Below are 21,831 nucleotides of genomic sequence, written 5' to 3' on the forward strand. Positions count from 1 at the left end.
TGTGTAGTAGGTGTCCTGTAGGGTCCAGTGGCTCAGCCTCCCCAGTCACCTGAGCTGGGCCTTCTAGGTGCTCCCCTGTGTGGGCTGTGTGCACTGTCCTGTTGTAGTTGAGCCTTGGTTGCTGTTGGGGTCACTGGGAGGAACTGACGTCCAGGCCAATCAGCTGTGAGGACCAGCTGCAACTACATCCAAAGAGCTGCTGTGCTGGAGACACCCCTATGGAGCAGGATTTGCTTCAGTGGAGCTTTGGTGTTCGCCAAGTGCGCCCCTTGAGTGTGTCACTCGTGGATGTGGTAGGGTTGTAATCCAGCGTGGTCGAGTCTGACCACCAGGTGCACTGTCTCTGGGCCTCCCGGGAGGTGCAAAGTCAGCCTGTGCCAGTGCCTTGCCCAGGGCCACCCAGCATGAGCTACACAGCAAACCGCAGATGGCTGCTCCTTGTGCTGGGCTTGGAGGTGTCCAGGAGAGGCCAAGCTATGAGCCAATGCAGCTGCCGCTAGTGCCAGGCCTGGGGCCACTTATCAAGCCGTATGGGTCCCGCTGCTGCTTGTTTGAGAGATTTTAGGAAAGTCCTAAGCATGAGGCTCTAGAGGCCACTTGCACAGAAAAGCCCCTGGAAATGGCCCGGATGAGCTGCAGGTGGGGAGGGGCGGGGCCTCCGGGAATCACGGGGCGGGGCCAAAGGTGAGTCAGGTGCTGGCGATTCAAACATGGCGCCTGCCTGCTGGCTGTGTGCGGAGAGGGCTTGTCAAAGGAGCCATGGCCTCCGCCAGCCCTTCTGCCTGGGAGGAAGCCGCCCTCCGCCTCTCGCCCGGATCTCAGGCAGGTTAGTTCCTCCCCGAGTGTCCCGGGTCCTTTCCTGCTGCCCGGCGCCGGGTCAGAGGGAGCGTCCGAGTGAGTCCGCGCCGGGCCCTTTAGAGGAGCTGCTGGGGCTCCCGCAGCCTCCGCGACCCTCAGGGACAGTCCCCGCTGGTTTCACAGCCCGGAGTTGTGGGGATGTCTCTTCCCGGCCCTGGAGCCCTGGGCTGGGGGCCTGCTGTGGGGCTGGGACCCCTCCCTCCTCCGGGAAACCCCCACCCCGAGATGTCCCTCCTGGGTGTAACCCGCGGCACTGGGCGTGGGCCCGCGGCCGCGTCTCCTCGATTCAGCCCCGATCCGCCCGCATCTCTGCCCCTCCTATGGGTCTCAGTTCCCTGGTTGTGGGGCTTCTGTTCAGCCAGACCTCAGGAGGCTCCGAGTGACGGTGGTTCTGTATTTTAGTTGTGATTTTGATGTGGTTGCGGGAGGCGGCGGGTGCAGCTGTTACTCCTCCATCTTGTTTCTCTGGTTTTCAAATTCTTTACTACGATGTTGAGCTCCACACAGCTTTTAGAGGGAGTTTGTGCAGATCTAGAGTCACTTACTGGTTTTCCCTTGGGGCACAGTTCAGGTTCCCAACCCCTGTGCTTCTACAGATTCTCTTCTTTAAAAAGTAGGTTTGAAATACAACAAGATGTCCATGATCGTAAAGGTGAAAAAAGAAAGAAGAAACCAGAATTCGAGTTACTCTAATTCGATCATTCTACATGGCCACTTAAAGTTTTTAATTCATATTCAACATTTAAAATAGTGGCTTTTCACCCGGCCGGGTGTGGCTCAGCGGTGCAGCATCCACTAGGATCCAGGAGATTCCCGGTCAGGGCACAGGCCCGGGTTTCCGGCTCGATCCCCAGCAGGGGGCGAGCAGGAGGCAGCCTGTCAAGGACTCTCATCATGGCTGTTTCTCTCTCCCTCTCCCTCTCCCTTCCTCTCTCTGAAATCAATAAAGATAAATTTTAAAAAATAATAATAATAAAATAAAACTGGCATTTCCAAAAGACAGGAAAAATTCATGGTGTAATATTTTTGTTGGGTAAGCACAAAATTTGGGTCATACAGGAAATATTTTACTGAGTTTACTAGCCTTAAAAAATGTTTATGTACTCTCCTTCAATTGTTAGCTGTTTTGACTTTTTAATTTTCAAATAACAATAGAGTCCCAGGAGGCTGCAGAGATAGTCCAGTGAGGTCTCGCTGACACTTCCCCCAGCTTCCCCCAGTGGTGATATCGCACATAACTACAGCACATCGTCAAATCTAGGAACCGGCGTTGCTATATGCGTGTCTAGGTCTATGTCATTTTATCTCATGTGTACAGCTCGAGGAGTTTTACATATGAATATACCCACATACCCACTTCTCAGGTCAGAATATAGGACATTTCTGGCACAGAGAGGACTTCATGTGCCTCCTCCTGGGCAATCTCAACCACCCTTCAATTAACCCCAATTCTGGCTGTTCTCAAAATTCATGTAATATTGAATCTTACTGCATGTAGTCTTTGTATCGGTTCTTTGGCTCTTTTGTGGGATCTACCCACATTGTTGCATGTGTCTGTAGTTTACTTTTTCATTATTAAGTAGTTTTCCAGTGTGTGAATGTGCCACAATTATTTTTCAGTCACCTGTTAGTGGCCACTTGGGTTTCCAGTTTGGGACTCATGAATAAAGCTTCTATGAATTTTTTGTTTCCTCCTTGATACTATTTATACTCTTTGGAGTATAAATAGTACTCTTTGAATCTAGATAGTCCACCTCCAGAGCCGCAGGACAGCATGGGCTCTGGAGGTGGACTATCTAGATTCAAACCTCAGCTCTACTATTTACCAGCTGTGTGAACTTAAGCCAGAAACTCCGTGCTTTCATTTCCCCATCTGTAAAATGGAGATCATATTATCTACCCTGGGGTGGGAAGAGTAAATGAGTTCATATATAGTTAGAAAACTGCCCCAGGACAGAGGCATTAAATAAACGTAAGCAATTATGATGCAGCTGCAACTCCCAAAGTCAGCAGAAATCCCCGTAAATATGGACATCAGCAAGCCCAGGCAGCAGGGCCTGGAGGTCAGAGGGGACAATTATTCCAGGAAGATTGGGTTGCTTCCTGCCCCCCCCCCCCCAAGTGGAGGAGGCATGACAAATGAGCTTTACTATCTGTGTTACTGGATTTTATCAAAAACATCCCACAGCTAGGGGGGTGGGGAGTGGAATGGGGACATCTGTGATAGTGTCAACAATAAAAATTAAGTTAAAGGAAAAAAAAATCTCATAGCTGACCATGCCATGAGCAGACAAGTCCTTCTTGCTGTCAACCCCAGACCACCCCCCAGCACCTCCCAGACATTCCTAGAAGGTCCAATCCATCTCGCTCCATGTCAGAAGCCCCCTCCCTCTAGCTTTTTCTAGTGATATGTCACTGCCCAGTTCTCTATTTCTCTTCCAGACAAAGGTAGGTGTAGGGAGTGAGCATCCCAGGGCAGGAAATAAACTGGTCCTCGGGATCCCCCATGAGGCATTTAGAGACAGTGGATGAACATGTGGGACCCCAAGGAACCAATGGCACGGCATCTGGGTGCCTCGGGTGAGGCCGGGTGGGGACTCTGGGATCTTGGAGAAGTGGGGAAGGGGATGGCTAGCTCTGGTCTCAGCTTGCCCAGACTCTGAGTCAGTGTTCTGCTAAATCAGGAGGAGCTGATAACCAGTGACATCAGACTTTCCCCCAAAGCCTTTGGATTCTGTCAGATTCATGGCTTCAAGACCTTCATAAGTAGAAAGGATTGATTAGAGGATGGGGAACAGGGGAAGAATGACCACTGCCAAATTCCTGAGTCCTGGGGAGGTGGGGGCTGGGGCCTGGGCTCCTAGGTTCTGGGGAGGTAGGGACTGGGTCCTGGGGAGGGGAGGTAGGGGGCCTGGACTTCTGGGTCCTGGGCAAGGTGGGAGCTAGAGGACAGACTGACCTTGGGGCAGGCTGACGCAGGGACACAAGCGTGTTAGAACTGCCCAACCTTTCTTCCTCAAGTGTTCTGGGCCCGGGCTGGGTCCTGCTGCTTTTCTCTCTCACACTCTTCGCTGGACTCCTGGTGGCCGTTCTTGTCCAAGGTCAGGGGCAGACCCCAAGGGTCAGGAGCTCCCAGGCTTGGGCCCTTTGTCTGAGAACGTAGCTTCAGGGAGGGGGCAGCAAGTCCCGAAGGAGGTGGGGTGGAATACCAGGACTCAGGTTCCTCTGGGTTTCCCTGGTCAGCTGCCTGGTGGCCTCTGCCACAGTCCTTCCACCTCTAGTGCAGGAGAAGAGGGGGAGAGACCTAGGGAGAAGTCCTGGTGCGGCCTTCTCTGGATGTCAAATTTCCTTACTTTCAAACAGGATTAACCAAAACCTTGACTCTCAGAAACAATGTCTCCCGAGGGCCCAGCATAGGGAAGAATGCACAGTAGGTGTTTGATAATTGCGGTTCCTTTTTTTCTTGGCGCAGTCTCCACAGTCCCCAGGGGCTGGAGCAGTCGAAGCAGAAGATCTACCAGGAACTGACCCAACTGAAGGCTGGGCTGGGTGAGTGGTTGGATGCTGGGGTCCTATGGCCTGGAAGGGTCTCTGTGTGGTGTGACTCTGCTTGAGTCACTGCTCCCCTCTGAACCTCAGTTTCCTAATCTGTGAAATGGGAACACAGAGGAACAAGGATGATGGCACTTGGTGTTCCCAGGGTCCAGGTGCACAGTAGGCACTAAGCTCAGCCAGCCTCCTCTTCTGAGCTCTAAAACTCCTGTTTCTCCCAGTCTAGAAGAGATGGAGGTTGTGACTCCTGAGTTCTCCTCAGGTTGGGAGGGGGGTGTGGACTTGGAGAGGGGAATGGTTCATGTGAGATGTGGAGTCAAGGAGGGACCCTGACTGTCAAGGGATTAGAGTGTGCAGCTCCAGGGACAAGGGCATCTGGAGCTAGGTCCCAGCCCTGACCCATCACCCCCAACAGCCCACCTGTGCTGCCCTGTCCTTGGGAGTGAACCTTCCCAGGAAATTGTTCCTCTCCAACTCCCGGCAGAACTGGCACGATTCTGTAGGTGCCTGACAGGAAGTGGGGGCCCAATTCGTGGCAATCAAAAGTGCCAACGAGCAGGTACACCTGTTCTATTGCGGGATCCCAACCTGGCCTGGGGCATGCATCTGGCCAGCTGGGTACGACATGGTCAGAGTGGATGTTCTAGGAGAGAGGCTGTTTACTCCACCTGTAAAGGTGGTAAGGGGAAGAATATAAACGAGGGGGTCCCAAGCGCTTTGCAATGAGATATAAATAAGATCTGAATATGTATGTTTTGGGAAACACATAAAATGTAAGTAGACCCCAGTGGAGTGCTGGCAAATGTTTTAAATACTAACTCCCAGGAGCAGGGACGGGCGTGGTGGTGGTCCTGATTTGAAGAATTTGCCAATTTTTCTGGTGTATATTCCCTCACTGTGACTGATTTCAAGCTGTTAACGCGTTGTCACTCAGTGTACATGATCAGCTCTCTCATGAACAGGTTTATGTGGTTTCAGTACATTAAACCCAGGCATGAGTAAACCATGTGGGCAGGCTCAGCACATGTCAAGCACATCACCAAGTTGTGCTACCAAGTGTGTGTAATGAGAAACCACTTGTGCATGTATGTCTGTAAGTCAGACAGATGTGCTCAGGATACAGATGTGAGAAAAACTCAGACATCCTAAGCACACATGGGAGCTCAGGATCGGTCAACTAGAAGGCTGAAGGCCACTCTGAAAGAAGAACTTCCCACCAAGAGGTTGGGGAGATGCTGAGCCCCGAAAGTGGAGGGAGGAGCTCACTCCTGACTTCTCTTCATCAACCAGAACTTTCTGCAGCTGTAGAGTTCCAAGAGTAGCTGCCTCACCTGAATGGTGCTCTCAGACCTGACACACAAAGACAAGTGGCACTGGGTGGACACTCTCCCCCCCCCCCCGCCCATTGTTCAGATAGGTCTCAGGTGAAGGGAGTCCTCGACCAAGTGGGATGGACCATGACGTGAGCTCTACCTGGGCATCCGCCCCCACTCCCTGCTACCCCAGGCTTAAGGGTCTGGGATTTACACTGACTTGAGGACAGTGGTCTCCTTATACCCATCTCAATAGGATGGCAGGTGCCCCAAATTCCACCATCAGAGGAATGTGCAGCTTGTGTGGGTGTTTTAAAATATACTCTATGTAGCCCTGGCTGGTTTGGCTCAGCAGTTAGAGCATCGGCCCGCAGACTGAAGGGTCCCAGGTCTGACTCCGGCCAAGGGCACGTACCTCGGTTGCAGGCTCGATCCCTGGCCCTGGTCAGGGTTCATGTGGGAGGCAACCAATTGATGTGCCCCTCTCACATCTCTCTCTCTCTCTCCCTTCCACTCCCTCTGAAAAGCAATGGAAAAAAATATCCTCAGGTGAGGATTAAAATATAATAATAAAATATAGTATATGTAGCAGAATATCTGAGGTATAGTAAGGCCCATTGATAAGATTTCCATTGAAAAAATAATTTGTTATAGTCACAGATTCCAAAAGAAGGAATACACAGCATGTTGTGGGGGCCACACAGGGAAGCACCAGGGTCTGCCAGGCGGTAGAAGGAAAGGAGAAACTGGGAAAGAGCCTTTATTATGGTTTTCATGGGAAGGAGTGGGCGAGGCAGCAAAAGCAGGCCTGAGATCGGCTAGTGTGAATAATTTCAGCATGCTCTGGGCCGTCAGGGTGCCCTTGCCTGGTCCCTGGCCCTGGGATGATTGATTGGGGCAGGGGAACAATGGCCCTGAGTGAAAACCCTCCTTAAAGGAGGTGGTTGAGGTGTGGGCTCTGGACTAGTTGGTTTGTATTTGAAAAGCATGCGCTGGGGAGGTCTCCTGCTAAAATTGTCAGGTGGGGAGAGGCAGGGGCAGGTGTGCAGCAAGTCAGGCAGGAGGCCAAGGCAAGGTGACTCAGGCATGTCCTGGGGCTGTCCAGAGTAAGGCATGCCCACTAAATGCATGCGGGGCAGGTGCGAAAGCATCGGGTTTACAGAAGTTAGAGACAAGGCTAACGCAGTGAGACAGGGGCTCACAATCTGGGTGGGTTTTGCAGTTTCATGAAAAATTGGAACAAAGGAGAACTCAACAGCAGTGGGAGGAGGATTGTGCAGAATTCAGGATCAGAGGCTGGAATGACTCCAAATGTGACACCAGCAAATTCTGGATCTGCAAAAATCTCTCAGCTTCCTGCTCCAGTGACTGAGGCTTGTTTTTGTCCCCAATCCCTGTAGTCCTAATTCCCCCTCTGCTGGGTCTGCAGAACTTCACCCATATTTTGCCGGCTTCCGTTCTCCTGACCTGGGGGTATTGAGTTCTTGACAAAGCCTTTAGGACTCTTTCCCTATGAGCTCAACTGTCCTTTCTCTGGTCCCTCAAGTTTCCTTTTGGTTCAGAGGTCATAGCTCTGAGCACCCTGCTCCACTGAGCTCTTAGAAAAACAGGGAGGGGGGAGGGAGAGGAAGAGGGGGGGAAACTGGCTCAAAATGGAGTCATTCCTGCTAATCCCCATGTCAGCAAACCAAGACTTAATTGCCATTTCAGACTCTCCCAAGAATGTGACTTTTAACCAGTCCATCTGGAATTTCCTGGTAAGCACTAGTGAAGACATCTGCCTGATAAGACCCTCTGCGTTCCCCTAGGGACAGTGACCTTGCCTGAAACCATCCACTCTTAAGTTCCTTGCCCCACCCTCCTGCTTATAAAAGCCTCCTGTTTTGTTCAGCTCCTCGGAGTTCCTTCCTACTTGCTAGTTGAGATATTGCTTGATCCATGAAGCGTTCAATAAAGTCAATTAGATCTTCAGATTTACTCCATTGAATTTTGGTCTTTAACAGAGCTTCGTAGGGTGATCAGGTGTGGAATTCAATCAGGGCTCATGTGTTGCATTGATCTACTCTCTCTTCCTGGGCAGGATCATATGGTGGGATCACCCGGTGTAGCTGCCATGGCCCCCGGAGCTTTATCACATCCATCCGTGCGCTCCATCTTCCCAACATTATTCTCCCATCGCCTGGCCGCTTGACAGAGGGACTTCTGGCTGGAGCTTATTCTGAACGCTGGATGCACCAGGGAATTAGTGACCCCAGTCAACCAATGATTGTGGGGGTTGGCATATAGGTACCCCAAGGTGCCCAGAACTGCAACCTCTGCGCCAAAAAGAAACTGATGTGGTGGACCCTGGGGTGGGCCTCCCAGATCCCCATTCAAGGAAGGATGTGTTTTTCTATCTGCTGGGAGAGCTGTTAGCAGACAGGCATCAGTGGTTAGCCCCTTTGGGGACAGATTCAGCTGCAGAGAGCCACTTTACCCAAGGTCATGTCCCTTCCTGGCATAGCTCATATTGGTGCAGGGGGACAAAGGTCTGACCATGTTGGCCCAACCTGGGGACCATTCTGGCTTCAGAACTCCCCGTGGAGTCAACTGAGGCTGTAGACAGACATGCCCAGCTCACTCCTCCTTCCGCCCACTCCTGCTTCCTTCTGGTGGTGGAATAACAAAGAGATTTAGCCTGGCACAGGTTCCTGGCACAGGACTCCTAAAACCCTTGGAACTTACTGAGCATAGGGGTGTCTTTTGTTATTCGTAACAAACCCCTTAGGGACCGCTCTCACAGAGCCTCAGGATGCAGCTGGTCACCCAAAAGACCAAATGTGTGATTAGAGAATTGAAACCTTCAGCCTTCCCTACTGACCTGGGGAGGTGGGGCTAAGATCGAGCTCTATAAAGACACTTCAACAAGGAGACTGGATGAGCTTCTGGGCTGGTGAACTCATCAAGGAGCTGGGAGGGTGACACACCTGGAGAGGGCTTAGAAGCTCCATGCGTCCCCCCCTCCCCCATACTTTGCCTTAGGAACCTCTTCCATTTGGGTGGCCCTGAGTTGTATCTTTTATAATAAACCAGTAAATGTAAGCGAAGTGTTTTGCTGAGTTCCATGAGCCATTCTAACAAATTACAAAAGCTGAGAGGGAGTCATGGTGATACGGTTGTAATAACCTAGTTATGAATAACTGGAAAGGGGCAAAGAAAAGGCCAAATTATATAGGCATGCCATTCGTGCAGCTTTGCCAGAAAGCTGCAATTTAGACACATGCCCAGTAAAGCCTGGGTGACATAGGGAAGGCACTTGCCTGTCAGTCACACCTGGGAACAAGTTGTTGAACAGAGTAGGCGTGGTCGCTGCAAGCACCGCAGATTTCAGATATTTAAACTCCTAAACAAAGGAGTTCCTTCTGTCTTGCAGCTGGGCTCCTGGCTCTCTTGTTGCAGGGGGCGCACTCCCCTGCATTGGCCCATGTGGCTCACTGTCATGTGGACCCCACACAGTGGACTAATGGACTGGAACTGGCCTGATGCTGTGTGGGACCCAACTCCACCATGGAACAGAAACTCTGGGCACTGGCTTTGCTTTTAGCTCCACCAAATCCCTAGCTGCACCTCTTCCAGGACTGGACTAAGGGAAATGGGACTTTTCAAACCCAAAGATGTAATTCCGAGCAAATAAAAATCACCCAGCCTCCTGTGTGAGTCTTAGAAAATTCTTTTTCTCAAGATATTGTAAGGACCCGACCCTGAGCATCCAGTGTGGAAAGGGATCCCCCACTTCCACCGGTGGACACACTACTTCCACTGATAACAATAAGAACCCTCAAACTTGGAGTGAGCCAGGCAGAAGTAGCCTGGAATCCCATTTGCAATTGGCATCTGATGTGGGGTCAGTCTTGTGGAACTGAGCCCTTTAACCTATGGGATCTGAGCTATCTCCAGGTATATGGTATCAGAATTAGAGAACTGCTTGGTGTAAAAATATTGCACAGACTTTCCTTTCCTTCCACTGGTGCTGGCTCTGAACTCAGTTCCAATATGGGTATGGTGATAGTGTCTCCCCACACATTCACACAGTTCCCTGACACAGCTGGGTGTCCTGCAAGTCAATTCAAATCAACATGTCTATCCAGAGATAACATCAGATTCCACAGGTTAAGGGCTCAGTGCCTCAAGACAGCCCTGACTTTAAGAAATCGATCATTGCCTGCCAGGCCGGTGCGGCTCAGTGGTTAAGCAACAACCTATGATCCAGAAGATCACAGTTGGATTCCCTGTCAGGGCACATGCCAGAGTTGCTGGCTCCGTCCCCAGTCAGGGGCGTGCAGGAGGCAGTCGATCAATGACTCTCATCATTGATGCTTCTATCTCTCTCTCCCTCTCCCTTCCTCTCTCTGAAATCACTAAAGATATATTTTTAAAAAGAAAGAAAAATCAATCAGAAGCCCAGGTTGTCACCTGGGCTTCTGACAAACTGGCTAGAGATTGGATGTTCCAGTGACACCCCCCCCGCCCCCGCCCCCGCCCCTGCCCTTGGGTTTGATGAATTTGCTAGAGCAGCTCATGGAACTCAGGAAAACACTTTACTTATTAAGTCATCAGCTTATTATAAAAAGATATAACTCAGGAACAGCCAGATGGAAGAGATGCGTAGGGTAAGGTATGGGAAAAGGCATGGAGCTTCTGTGTCCCCTCTGAGCGCACTCTCCCCAAATCTCCAAGCATTCACAACCTAGAAGCTCTTCAAACCCTATCCTTTTGGGTTTTAATAGAGGCTTCATAGGTCTGATTAATTAACTCATTGGTTATTGGTGATTTAACTCAATCTCCAGCCCCTTTTCCCACCCCTGGGGGTGGGACTGAAGTTCCAACCCTCTAATGACATAGTTGGCTCCACTGGCCATCAGACTCCATCCTTCAGTGACCAAAGGGCTTTTCCAAATGCAACCTCCTTAACATGACAAAATATACCTTTAGCACTCTCATCACTTAGGAAATTCCAATGGTTTTAGGAGTTCTGTGTGAGAAATTGAATGAAGACCAAATACGTACTCTTATTATAAATCACAATATCATAATAAACAACCTGGAGGCTAAATTCCATCTCACTTAGAGTCAGCTCCCAGGAAATGCAACCCGCTACTGGCAGGATAACTCAGAGGAATGTTCCAGACCGTGTCCCAGAGGCCCTAATGAGCTTGAGCCCCAGTTGCCTGCATCAGCCGTCTGCTCATCAATGCTCCTTGTATTGGTGCCCTCCTTTCCCTGCCCCATTTTCACCCCTAGATAAACTACTTATGACCAAATCCTTATTTTAGGCTCTGCTTCTGGGGAAAGCCAAGGCGAATTGCTAGGCACTTGCCTTCTGTGTCAAAGTGTCCTTGGCTATTCTTGTGCAATGTCTTTTTAAGATGATTTTGTAAAATTTCCACAGCGTAACCTGGCTGGTGGCTCAGTTGGTTGGAGCGTCATCCTGTACACCAAAAGGTTGAGGGTTCAATTCCCAATCAGGGCACATGCCTGGGTTGTGGGGCATGTACGGGGCCAGCCCAGTGATGTTTCTCTCTCACATCAATGTTTTTCTCTCTCTCTCTATCCCTTCCTCTCTTGCTAAAAATCAATGAAGACCTACCCTCTGGTGAGGATTAAAAATAAAAATAAAAATTACCACAGCCTAAATGTTTTTGAATGAGCACTCCACGCACACAGAACCAAAACATATCAACCTATACAGTAAAAACTAAAGCTCCCTCCCTCCGTCCCCATTCTCCTAGCCCAAAATGTTACCCTCCCTAGACGTAACCTCTACTTTATTCCAAATAATCTGCTTGTCAAGCTCTTCTTAAAATCTGCTTGGAAATCTTTCAATAAAATGTTTTAAAATCTATTTGTGCATAGGCAGAGCACAGGATTTTTTGGGCAGTGAAGCAACTCTATGTGATAGGATAGTGGTGGATACACGTCTCTGTTATCGGACAGCCCCGAGTTGGAGGGAGAGGGCTGTCCCCTCCTTGGTTCTTGTCAGCCTCATAGGAAAATTTTCAGACTAGTAGTGACAACAGTGTTGAGGCAAAGCAAGCAAATTTATTAAGGAAGCAAAGCAAGCAAATTTATTAAAAATACACTTGGCATAAAGCACAAGCTGGCACCCAGCTAATCTGAGCACTTGCCCAGTGGGGGTTCAAGAGCTTTTATACCCTTCCCCCTATAGGTTGCAAGGCTCCTCTGCTGGGTATCTTGGGTAGCAGATTAGGTTTCAACAACCCCTTTTACTTTGTTGAGGCTTATTTGGGGATGTTTGTACTTACACCTGGTCATCTTGTTTGACTAGTCCTAAGGCCGCTGATTTCTTTGTTCAGTGGGTGAGATAAAACTCCCCCTTTTCCCCCTCCCCCCTCCTCCCTCACCAGTTCCAGGGTGGTTTAAGCTGTGTATTTTCTGTTTAGGGAAGTGAGGTATCAACCATTTGTTCTCAAGTGTCCTTGGTTGGGGAAGATGAGGTTTTGCAATTCACAAGCTGGCTGCAAGCTGCCCAGACTGATTGGCCTTGCTTCATTTTCTTGCCTCAGTTTCCCCATTCCACCTGCCCTGGCTTACTGGCCTGTCTCATCATGATACATATGTCCAAACCCACAGGACGTACACCAGCAGGGGAGAACCTAATGTAAACTGTGGACTCTGGGTGATAGTGACATGTCAGTGTGAGATCCTCAATGTAACCAAGGTACCACTCTGGTCGGGATGCTGCTCATGGGGAAAGCTGGGGGGGGGGGCAGAGGGTACATGGGAACTCCCTGTCCTTTCCACTCAATTTGGCTATGAGTCTAAAACCACTTGACAGCATAAAGTCTACTTAAAATAACTGATCTGGCCTGGCCGGGCGTGGCTCAGCGGTTGAGCATCGACCTAGGATCCAGGCGATCGGGGTTTGATTCCCGGTCAGGGCACAGGCCCGGGTTGCGGGCTCCATCCCCAGTCGGGGGCGTGCAGGAGGCAGCCGATCAATGACTCTCATCATTGATGTTTCTCTCTCTCTCTCCCTCTCCCTTCCTCTCTCTGAAAGCAATAAAGACATATTTAAAAAATAAAATAACTGACCTGGTTTTACTCATGGAATGATTCCAGTGTAGAGGAAATGAAGACAGTGGAACTCACCACGGAGCATGGCGGCAATGAACGCCGCAGCCAGCCCCCCGGAGGCCGCTCCGTGCACACGCGTGACTGTAATGAGAGAGTCAGTATATGCGCATAGCCTCAAAGTACCTCTCCCTGAAATATGTTTATTAATTACCTGGCTCGGTTTGTCCAGTGCTCCCACATTTTTTTTGTGCTCCCATGAGAAGAAGGGGCTTCTCCCCCTAACTGGGGTGACTTGGTGACTCACCTCATAGGGATGGAACCATGTGGCTCAACCTTTTTGCCCCATTTTCACCCCTAACTAAGTGGCCTTTATACATATTTCCCCTACCATCCCCCATATTAAATATTAAGGAACAAGATTTTGTCGGGTAGAGTCGAGCTTTAGAGGGCCACAAGACAAGAAAACGCTTAAGATGTTTTTGCCCCGTTGCGGCAATATCAACCCCACTGAGGATGCATGGAATAGAGTATGCAAAGGGGAGAACTGACTTTATAGTGGAGAAACCTGGAAGACACCACCCCCCCAAAGTTAACCTTTACAACACCAATGGGGATAACCACGTGGACATCGTGTGCTCTCCTCTCCAACATGACGTGATGACAAGAGCATTTCTTCTTTGTTGTAGTCTTCCCCCATATCCATAACTTCAATCTAATTATTAAAAAAATATCGGGGGGAAAAACAATCAGAGACCATCCAGCGCAGCGCCTGAAAGCTACTCTTCAAAACTGTAACATCATGAAAGACAAGGAAGGACCAGGAACCTGTCAGAGCTTGGGGGAGACTAAGAAGACATGATGGGTGTTGTGAGGTGAATTTGGTGTGTCCCCGCAATTCATATGTTAAAACCCTAACCTCCAGCACCTCAGAATGGAAATGTATTTGAAGACTGGCTCTTGACAGAGGTGATTAAGCTGACATGAGGTCATTAAGATAGACCCTAATCCAGCCTGACTGCTGTCCTTAGAGGAAGGGGCAACGAGGGCACAGGGAGAAGATGCCTATCTGTAAGCCCAGGAGAGAGCCGAGGGAGAAACCAAGCCTGCTGACACCTTGGTCTCATACTGCCGGCCTCCAGAACTGAGACACAATACAGTTCTGTTGTTGAAGCCACCCAGTCTGTGTCCTTTGTTACGGCAGCCCTAGTAAATGAATACAATGACCAAGTGCAATGTGACATTCTGAACTTGATCCTGTAACGGAAAAAGGACTTCAGTTAGGAAAACATGCAATCTGCATCGAACTGAAAAGCTTCTGCACCGCAAAAGAAGCCATAGCCAAGGCGAAAAGGGAGCCCACTGTATGGAAGAACATGTTTGCCAATGATACACCTGATAAGGGTTAATTTCCAAAATACACAAAAAACTCATACAACTCAACACCAGGAAGACAAACAATCCAATTAAAAAATGGGCAAAGGGCCTGAATAGACACTTCCCCAAAGAGGACATGCAGATGGCCAAGAGACATATGAAAAAATGCTCAACATCGCTAATCATCAGAGAGATGCAAATTAAAACCACAATGAGGTATCGCCTCACACCTGTCAGAATGGCTCCATCAACAAGTCAACAAAGAGCAAGCGCTGGCGAGGGTGTGGAGAAAGGGGAGCCCTGGTGCACTGCTGGTGGGAACGCAGATAGGTGCAGCCGCCACTATGGAAAACAGTATGGAGGGTCCTCAAAAAATTAAAAATGGAGCTGCCTTTTGACCCAGTGATCCCACTTCTAGGAATGTATCCTAAGAATCCTGAAACACCAGTCAGAAAGAATATATGCGCCCCTATGTTCATAGCAGTGTTATTTACAATTGCTAAGATCTAGAAACAGCCCAAGTGCCCATCAGTAGGTGAGTGGATAAAACAGCTGTGAGACATTCACACCATGGAATACTATGCAGCTGTAAAAGGGAAGGATCGCTTACCCTTTGGGACAACATGGAGGGGCCTGGAGAGTATTACACTAAGTGAAATAAACCAGTCAGAGAAAGACAAATGCCACATGATCTCACTTATATGTGGAATCTAATGAACAAAATAAACTGACAAACAAAATAGGACCATAGACATGGAAGCATGGAACAGACTGGCAGATCTCAGAGGAAAGGTGGGAGGGGGGTGGGAAGAGATTAACCAAAGAACTTATATGCTTATATGCACAGCCCATGGACACAGACAATAGTGAAGTGTAGGCCTGGGGTGGGGCAGGAGCCAGGTGGAGGGGGGGCAAAGGGAGGGAAAGGGGGGACATCTGTAATACTCTCAACAATAAAAATAAATAAATAAAACATGTCCAAAAGAAAGTTTAAAAATAAAAATGCAACTGAAGTACCAAAAAAAGAAAAAAGAAGAAGAAGCCTGTAGTTTATAGTATTGTACCAATAGTGATTTCCTCATTTTGACACATGTATTACGGTAATGTAAGATGTTAACGTCAGAAGAAGCTGAGTAACAGTACAGGGAACTCTCTCTGCTATAATTGCAATTCATCTGTACATCTGAAATTCTTTCAAACTTAAATGTTTGAAAAAGTTTCAAAGAAATCTATTTAGGATTCCAGTTACATGAGGTACATAGAATAGTCAAATTCATACAGACACAAAGAACAGTGGTCTCTAGGAGCTGGGGGGCAGGAAAATGGGGACAGAGTTGCAGTTTGGGGTGATGGAAAAGTTCTGGAGATGGATGGTGGGGATGGTTGCACAGCAACATGTACTTAATGTACTTAATACCACTGAACGGTGCATGTAAAATTATTAATATGGCAAGTTTTATGTCTTGTGTATTTTACCACAATAAAACAACTTTATTAAAAATCTATTTAGGATTTTAATCAGGATGGCATTGAATTTATAAATTAATTTGGGAAGAACTAAATCCTTTAAAACACCAACTGTTCTCACAGCAAAAGAAAACAGCCTCAAAATACAAAGGAACCCCACTGTCTGGGAAAACATATTTGCCAAGGATGTATCTGATAAGAGGCTAATTTCCAAAGTGTACAAAGAACTCATAGCACTCAGCAAGAGGAAGACAAACAACCCAATTAAGAAATGGGCACCTGAATAGACACTTCTCCAAAGAGGACATGCAGATGGCCAAGAGACACATGAGAAAATGCTCAATGTCACTAATCATCAGGGAGATGCAAATTAAAACCACAATGAGGTATCACTTCACACCTGTCAGAATGGCTCCATCAACAAATCAACAAATGACATGTGCTGTCGAGGATGTGGAGAAAGGGGAGCCCTGGTACACTGCCGGTGGGAATGCAGACTGGCGCAGCCACTATGGAAAACAGTATGGAGGGTCCTTAAAAAATTAGAAATGGAGCTGCCGTTTGACCCAGTGATTCTACTCCTAGGAATGTATCCTAAGAATCCTAAAACATTAATCAGGAAGAATATATGTACCCCGATGTTCATAGCAGCACAGTTTACAATAGCTGAGATCTGGAAACAGCCCAAGTGCCCATCAGTAGGTGAGTGGATAAAAAGCTGTGGGACATTCACACCATGGAATACTACGCAGCTGTAAAGAAGAAGGATCCCTTACCCTTTGGGACAGCATAGAGGGACCTGGAGAGTATTATGCTAAGCGAAATAAGCCAGGCAGCGAAAGACAAATACCACATGATCTCGCTTATACGTGGAATCTAAAGAGCTTAATAAACTGATGAACAGAATAGATTCAGTGACATGGAAGCATAGATGAGACTGATGAATCTCAGAGGGATGGAGGAGGGCGGGTGGGTGGAGGGGGGGAGAGTAACCAAAGAATTTATATGCATCTATCACAACCCAAGGACACGGACAATGGTGGGGAGAGAGAACTGGGGAGGGGGAAGGAACGGGTCATTGGGGAGAAAAAGGAACATCTGTAATATTTTAAACAAAAATAAAATTTAAAAAATAATAATAATTAAAAAATAAATAAAACACCAACTGTTCTTTTGGCGAACTTGTGTTACCGGAAATGGGACCTGGCCCTGAGAGGGTCTGCCTAGGACAGGCAGGTAGTGTGTGGGTTCTTGACTTTGTGCAAGAAACATTTCACAACATGAGTCCAGGTGAGTATGAGGGAACATTTCTTAAAGCTGGGGACAGTAAAACAAGAAAGGGCTTAGCATGGAAGAAGCATTAGGAGAGCCTAGGCTGGGCTGCCCTGGCTCTCTGGGAAGTCAGAGAAAAGGGGGCCTTGGAGACAGGTTCAGGGGTTAGCCTGGGATGAGCTGCCGCTGCCCACTGCTCCCCTGGTTGCAAGCCTCATGGGGTCCTACGGAGTTTAGGAGATGCAGGCCTGTAGGGGAAGAAGAGGGGAAAGGGAATGGCGGGGGCTGCTCCCCAGAGGGAGAGCATGCCCTGGGCCTTTGTCTTGAGGCTTTTATCTCTTTCTTGCATGAGGGAATCTTAGGGAGGTCTCAGGGGAGGGTTTCAGCAGAATAGTCATCAGTTTTCTAGGTGTGCTTCTCCAGGGCCGTGGTCTCCACCAATTGGTCAGTGCTAAGGCTGGGAGCCAGTCGCCAAAGCTAATACTGGTGTCGCCCACCTGGTTTTGCTGCTTTTCTGGCCTGGAGCTGAAATACAACGGAGGCCTACATATCATTTCTAGGGAGGTGACCACTTGTCCTGGCTCACTGGGCTGTCTCAAGATCTTAGTTGAGTTTAATAGTTTTACTCATATTCTTGTTAGAGTTATTCTTAATTTTATAGGGTTTTTTTCTATTGGGAAGAGGATTTGTTTCTTCTCTCATTTTTTTTTTATCCTCGCGTGAGGATGTGTTTTTATTGATTTTGAGAGAGAGAGGAAGGGAAGGAGAGAGAGGAAAGAGAGAGACTCTGACCGGTTGCCTGTTGTACGTGCTGCCACAGGATTGAACCCACAACCTAGGTATGTGCCCTGACCGGGAATCGAACCCGAAACCTTTTGCTGTACTGGCCAATGCTCCAACCAACTGAGCCACCCAGCCAAGGCTGTTTCTTCTCTCATTTTCAGATGCTTATTGCTGGAAAGCTGCTCCCTTCTTTTTTTTAAATCCTCACCCAGGGGTATATATATTTTTCCATTGCTTTTCAGAGAGAGTGGAAGAGAGAGAGAGAGAGAGAGAGAGAGAGAGAGAGAGACATTGATGTGAGAGACACACATCGATTAGTGACTCCCATATGGGCCCTGACCAGGGCCAGGGATCGAGCCTGCAACCTAAGTACGTGCCCTTGACCGGAATCGAGCCTGGAACCCTTCAGTGGGCAGGCCGACACTCTAACTATTGGGTCAAACTGGCCAGGCCAAAAGCTAGTCCCTTTATAGGCTAATCTTGCTGTATCCATTCATTAATCCAAAAGTTAAATCTCTAAGAGTTCCTTGCTAGATGATCATGGCTTTGAAATACTGTCAACTTTGACTCTTTCTTTCCGATATTATTAGGCCTGACTTCTTTTTCTTATTGCATTGGCAAAAGAGCAAGATGGGCATCTTTATTTTGTTCTTAATTTTACCAAAACTGGTTCTCAGAATTCACTATTAAGTGAGACATTTCTGTGGGTTCCTGGAAATGACCGCTTATCAAATTAAGGAAGTTTTATTCTGGTTTTTGTTTACTAAGCATTTGTTTTCTTGTGTTTATCTTTTTTCTAATGAAGACTGAGTGTTAGATAGTCATATCTCATGATTAATATGGAGGGAACAAAAACAACTTTGTAAGGATATGGCCCATGTGGTACCATTTATATAAAGCTCCAGATATGCAAAGCAACCCAGTGTGTTGTCTAAAAGACTAATCGTTACAGTATGTTTTAATATGATAAACATCAAGTTTGGGAGGGCGGTTGTCTTAGGGGATGAAGGAGACAATAGGATCATAAGGGGTGCATGGGACTTTCATGTTCTGCTATGATATTTTACTTTTTTAAAAATTGATTTCAGAGAGAGGAAGGGAGAGGGAGAGTGAGAGTGAGAGAGAAACATCAATGATGAGAGAGTCATTGATCGGCTGCCTCCCACAAGCCCCCCACTGGGGATCGAGCCCGAAACCAGGGCATGTGCCCTGACCGGGAACCAAACTTCGATCTCCTGGATCCTAGGTCAATGCTCAACTGCTGAGCCACGCCGGCAGGACTGATCTATTTGCTTTTAAAAGGCATCTGTGAAGATGTCAAAACTTGATAAAGGTGAGTGAAGAAGTGGGTTTTCATGGGCTTTTTTTCTGCATACATTTTCGCATGCATAATTTTTTTAAAGCAACCCCAAAATTAACCGCAACAATCCAAGCACAACACACCCTCTGCACTCACCTGGGTTCCCTGGTGAGTAGCAAGCCTCCTGTCTCTGGAGAGAATAAAATCATAGAGTGGCCTTGGCCTCAGGGCTAAGTCCTGTGGTTTTTGCCTTCTTTCCACATTAATCCAAACCTCTTGTCCCCACTCTTCAAGTCCTGCTATGATCTGGCCCCACCTGACACCCCAGTCCCAGACTACTGCCCACCAATTAGTCTCAGCTTCTCTGAAGAGTTCTGCCTGCTCCCCACTCCCAATGTTTACACGTGTTAATTTCATGTTGGGAAAACTCTTTCATCACCCATATACTGTGTATCTTACCACAATAAGACAACTCTATCTACAGTGGAACCCTGGTTCTAGAACTTAATTCATTCCAGAAGGCTGTTCAAGAAGCGGTTTCTTCAAAAACCGAATCATTTCTTCTCATTAGAAATAATGTAAATTGAATTAATTCATTCCAGACCCCCAAATGATTTCCCCTTTTAACCTTTCTTATACACAGTACCTGTCTAATATACTGTTTAATCTGTAAACAAACACTTATTTTCTTAAATTTATCGAACCACCCCCTACTTAAAGGAATCACTTTCAGCACACATTCCAGGGGTGCCTCTCAGGTCAGCATGCAGCATCCTCACTTGTTCATATCCTACTGCCTCCGAAATGCTGTCACTGGCTAACTGCTTTTCGTTTATCCAAATCAACAACTGTTTTTCCAGCTCTTTCGTAGCCTGTGAACACCCTTAGCAACATTAGCACTCTTGATGGCCTATTCATGTTTTAAAATTGTGCTAATAATCCATTTCACCAGCAACACAAGCAAAAAAACACAAAAATATTCACAGCACAATTTCCTGAGATGTTAACAACACGAGGTTTAGTGGTAAACTGACTTACTGGTGCATTCTCTCCTTTGGTAGTGGCCTGAGAGAGGCTTTTTGTCATGCTGATGTATGAACATGAAAGGATTGTCAGGTTGAGAACTGAAGCTTGTTCAACAACGAAGACTTTTTTTCCATGAACAGTTGGGTCAAGAAACAAATTGTTCGCCCTGCCAGGCATGGCTCAGTGGTTGAGCATCGACCTAGGATCCAGGAGATCGAGATTTGATTCCCAGTCAAGGCCCTTGCCCAGGTTGCGGGCTTGATCCCCAGTAGGGGGCATGCAGGAGGCAGCCAATCAATGACTCTCTCATCGTTGATGTTTCTATCTCTCTCTCTCCTCCTTTTCTCTCTCTGAAATCAATAAAGATATATTTCAAAAAAAACGAAAAAACAAATTGACCGAGATAGGAGATGTCCAAGAACCGAGGCTTGACTGTATCTATAATTCTACTTCTCCAGGCATTACCTCCTCCAGGAAGTCCTCCCAGATTTCCCAGACTGAGTTAGATCCTCCAGGGGACCTCATAGTCCCCTGTGCTTCCTAGACTCATTATGTTGTTTTAAAATCCCTAGTCACATGTTCTGCACTCTCCTTCCCCACCACCACCCAAAACGGGTCTCCCTTCCCTGTTATGGGTCATGGCCAGAAGCTAAAGGTCTGTGGCCAGCCTCATGCCTGGGACCTCCTTTCCCCTTTCATTTTCCCTGAGGCAAATTCTGTGCAAGGGGCCTGGGGCAGGCAGCTTTCCAGTTGCCTCACTGTGTCGGACAGCTCCCCCCGGCTCCCCAACATCGCTTTAGTTCCAGGTATATAAAAAAGAGACTCATCCCCCTGCCTCCTTGCCTGTGCCTCGGTTGTACTCTGTGCCTGATAGACCCTTCCTTTTTCTCTCAACAACATGCCTGCCCATCACGGCCCAGTCCAATGCTACCTCTCCCAGAAAATCTCCCATGATCCCCCAGACACATTCATTCTCTCTCTTGCATAAGGGCTGATAAATCAATTCCATTGAAGTGCTTTCCCAGTAACACATTCTGATGAGATTGTACAATCCTTGTGGTTTTTGCCCGTTTCCTCCCACTGAGCGCTCGCCCCCCCTGAGCACTGCTGTCCTCAAGAACCCCAGAAGGAGGATGTGCCCCACAGTAAACCCCGCTGCTAAGTCAGCTGTCAGTGCCTGTTGACTCCAGCTCGGCTTCTGATGACCAAGGCAAGATGAGCCTCGAGCGTCGGAGCAAAGGGCCTGCCAGGGGGAGCGGGACCCTCCCACTTGGGGAAGATAACCTTTCTCAGCCCTGCATTGTTCCGTGAGCACTGCTGACCTTCGCTGTCTAATCTTTTTTCCTCTCCCCGCACCGCAGGCACCCACTAGATGTGCATGGTGCACGCTCTTAGGTGCACAGACCTAAGCGGCCGTGTGTGTAATTTTCACGATCGCCACGGTGCCGTGGGCCTCAAAGGGCTCCAGCGTCTCGAGACCCCAGGTTACTGAAGACCAGGCACGTTGCTTCCTGTACAACTGGTTTACTACCAGTTTGTTTCAGAGTGCGGACCCACCAAGATTTATTTGCTTACTCATTGATGAGCCCTGGCCTGTGTGGCTCAGTGGTTAGAGCGCCTGCCGCGCATCCAGGGGTCTCGAGTTCCATTCCCGTCAAGGGCAGGTACCTGGGCTTGCAGGTCGGATCCCGGCCCCGGGCAGGGCGCGCGGGTGCAGGAGGCAACCAATCGATGTGTCTGTGTCAGTGTTTCTCTCTCTCTCTCTCTCTGCCTCCCTTCTTCCCTCCCTTCCACTCTCTCTAAAAAAAACCA

At 48.2% G+C, this 21,831-nt stretch overlaps 1 protein-coding gene across 1 annotated transcript; it reads left to right on the plus strand.

The window, feature by feature from the left end:
- Positions 1-3,364: 3,364 nt before the first annotated feature.
- CD209 (CD209 molecule) lies at positions 3,365-7,095 on the plus strand (the record flags this gene model as incomplete). Its single annotated transcript, XM_081134021.1, is given in 7 exon segments — positions 3,365-3,438; positions 3,880-3,959; positions 4,222-4,288; positions 4,331-4,407; positions 5,824-5,872; positions 6,946-6,986; positions 6,989-7,095. Coding segments are annotated over 7 exon segments (495 nt in total).
- Positions 7,096-21,831: the final 14,736 nt, after the last annotated feature.

This window comes from Miniopterus schreibersii, assembly GCF_964146895.1.
Source record: "Miniopterus schreibersii genome assembly, chromosome: 4".
NCBI classification, from domain to species: domain Eukaryota; kingdom Metazoa; phylum Chordata; class Mammalia; order Chiroptera; family Miniopteridae; genus Miniopterus; species Miniopterus schreibersii.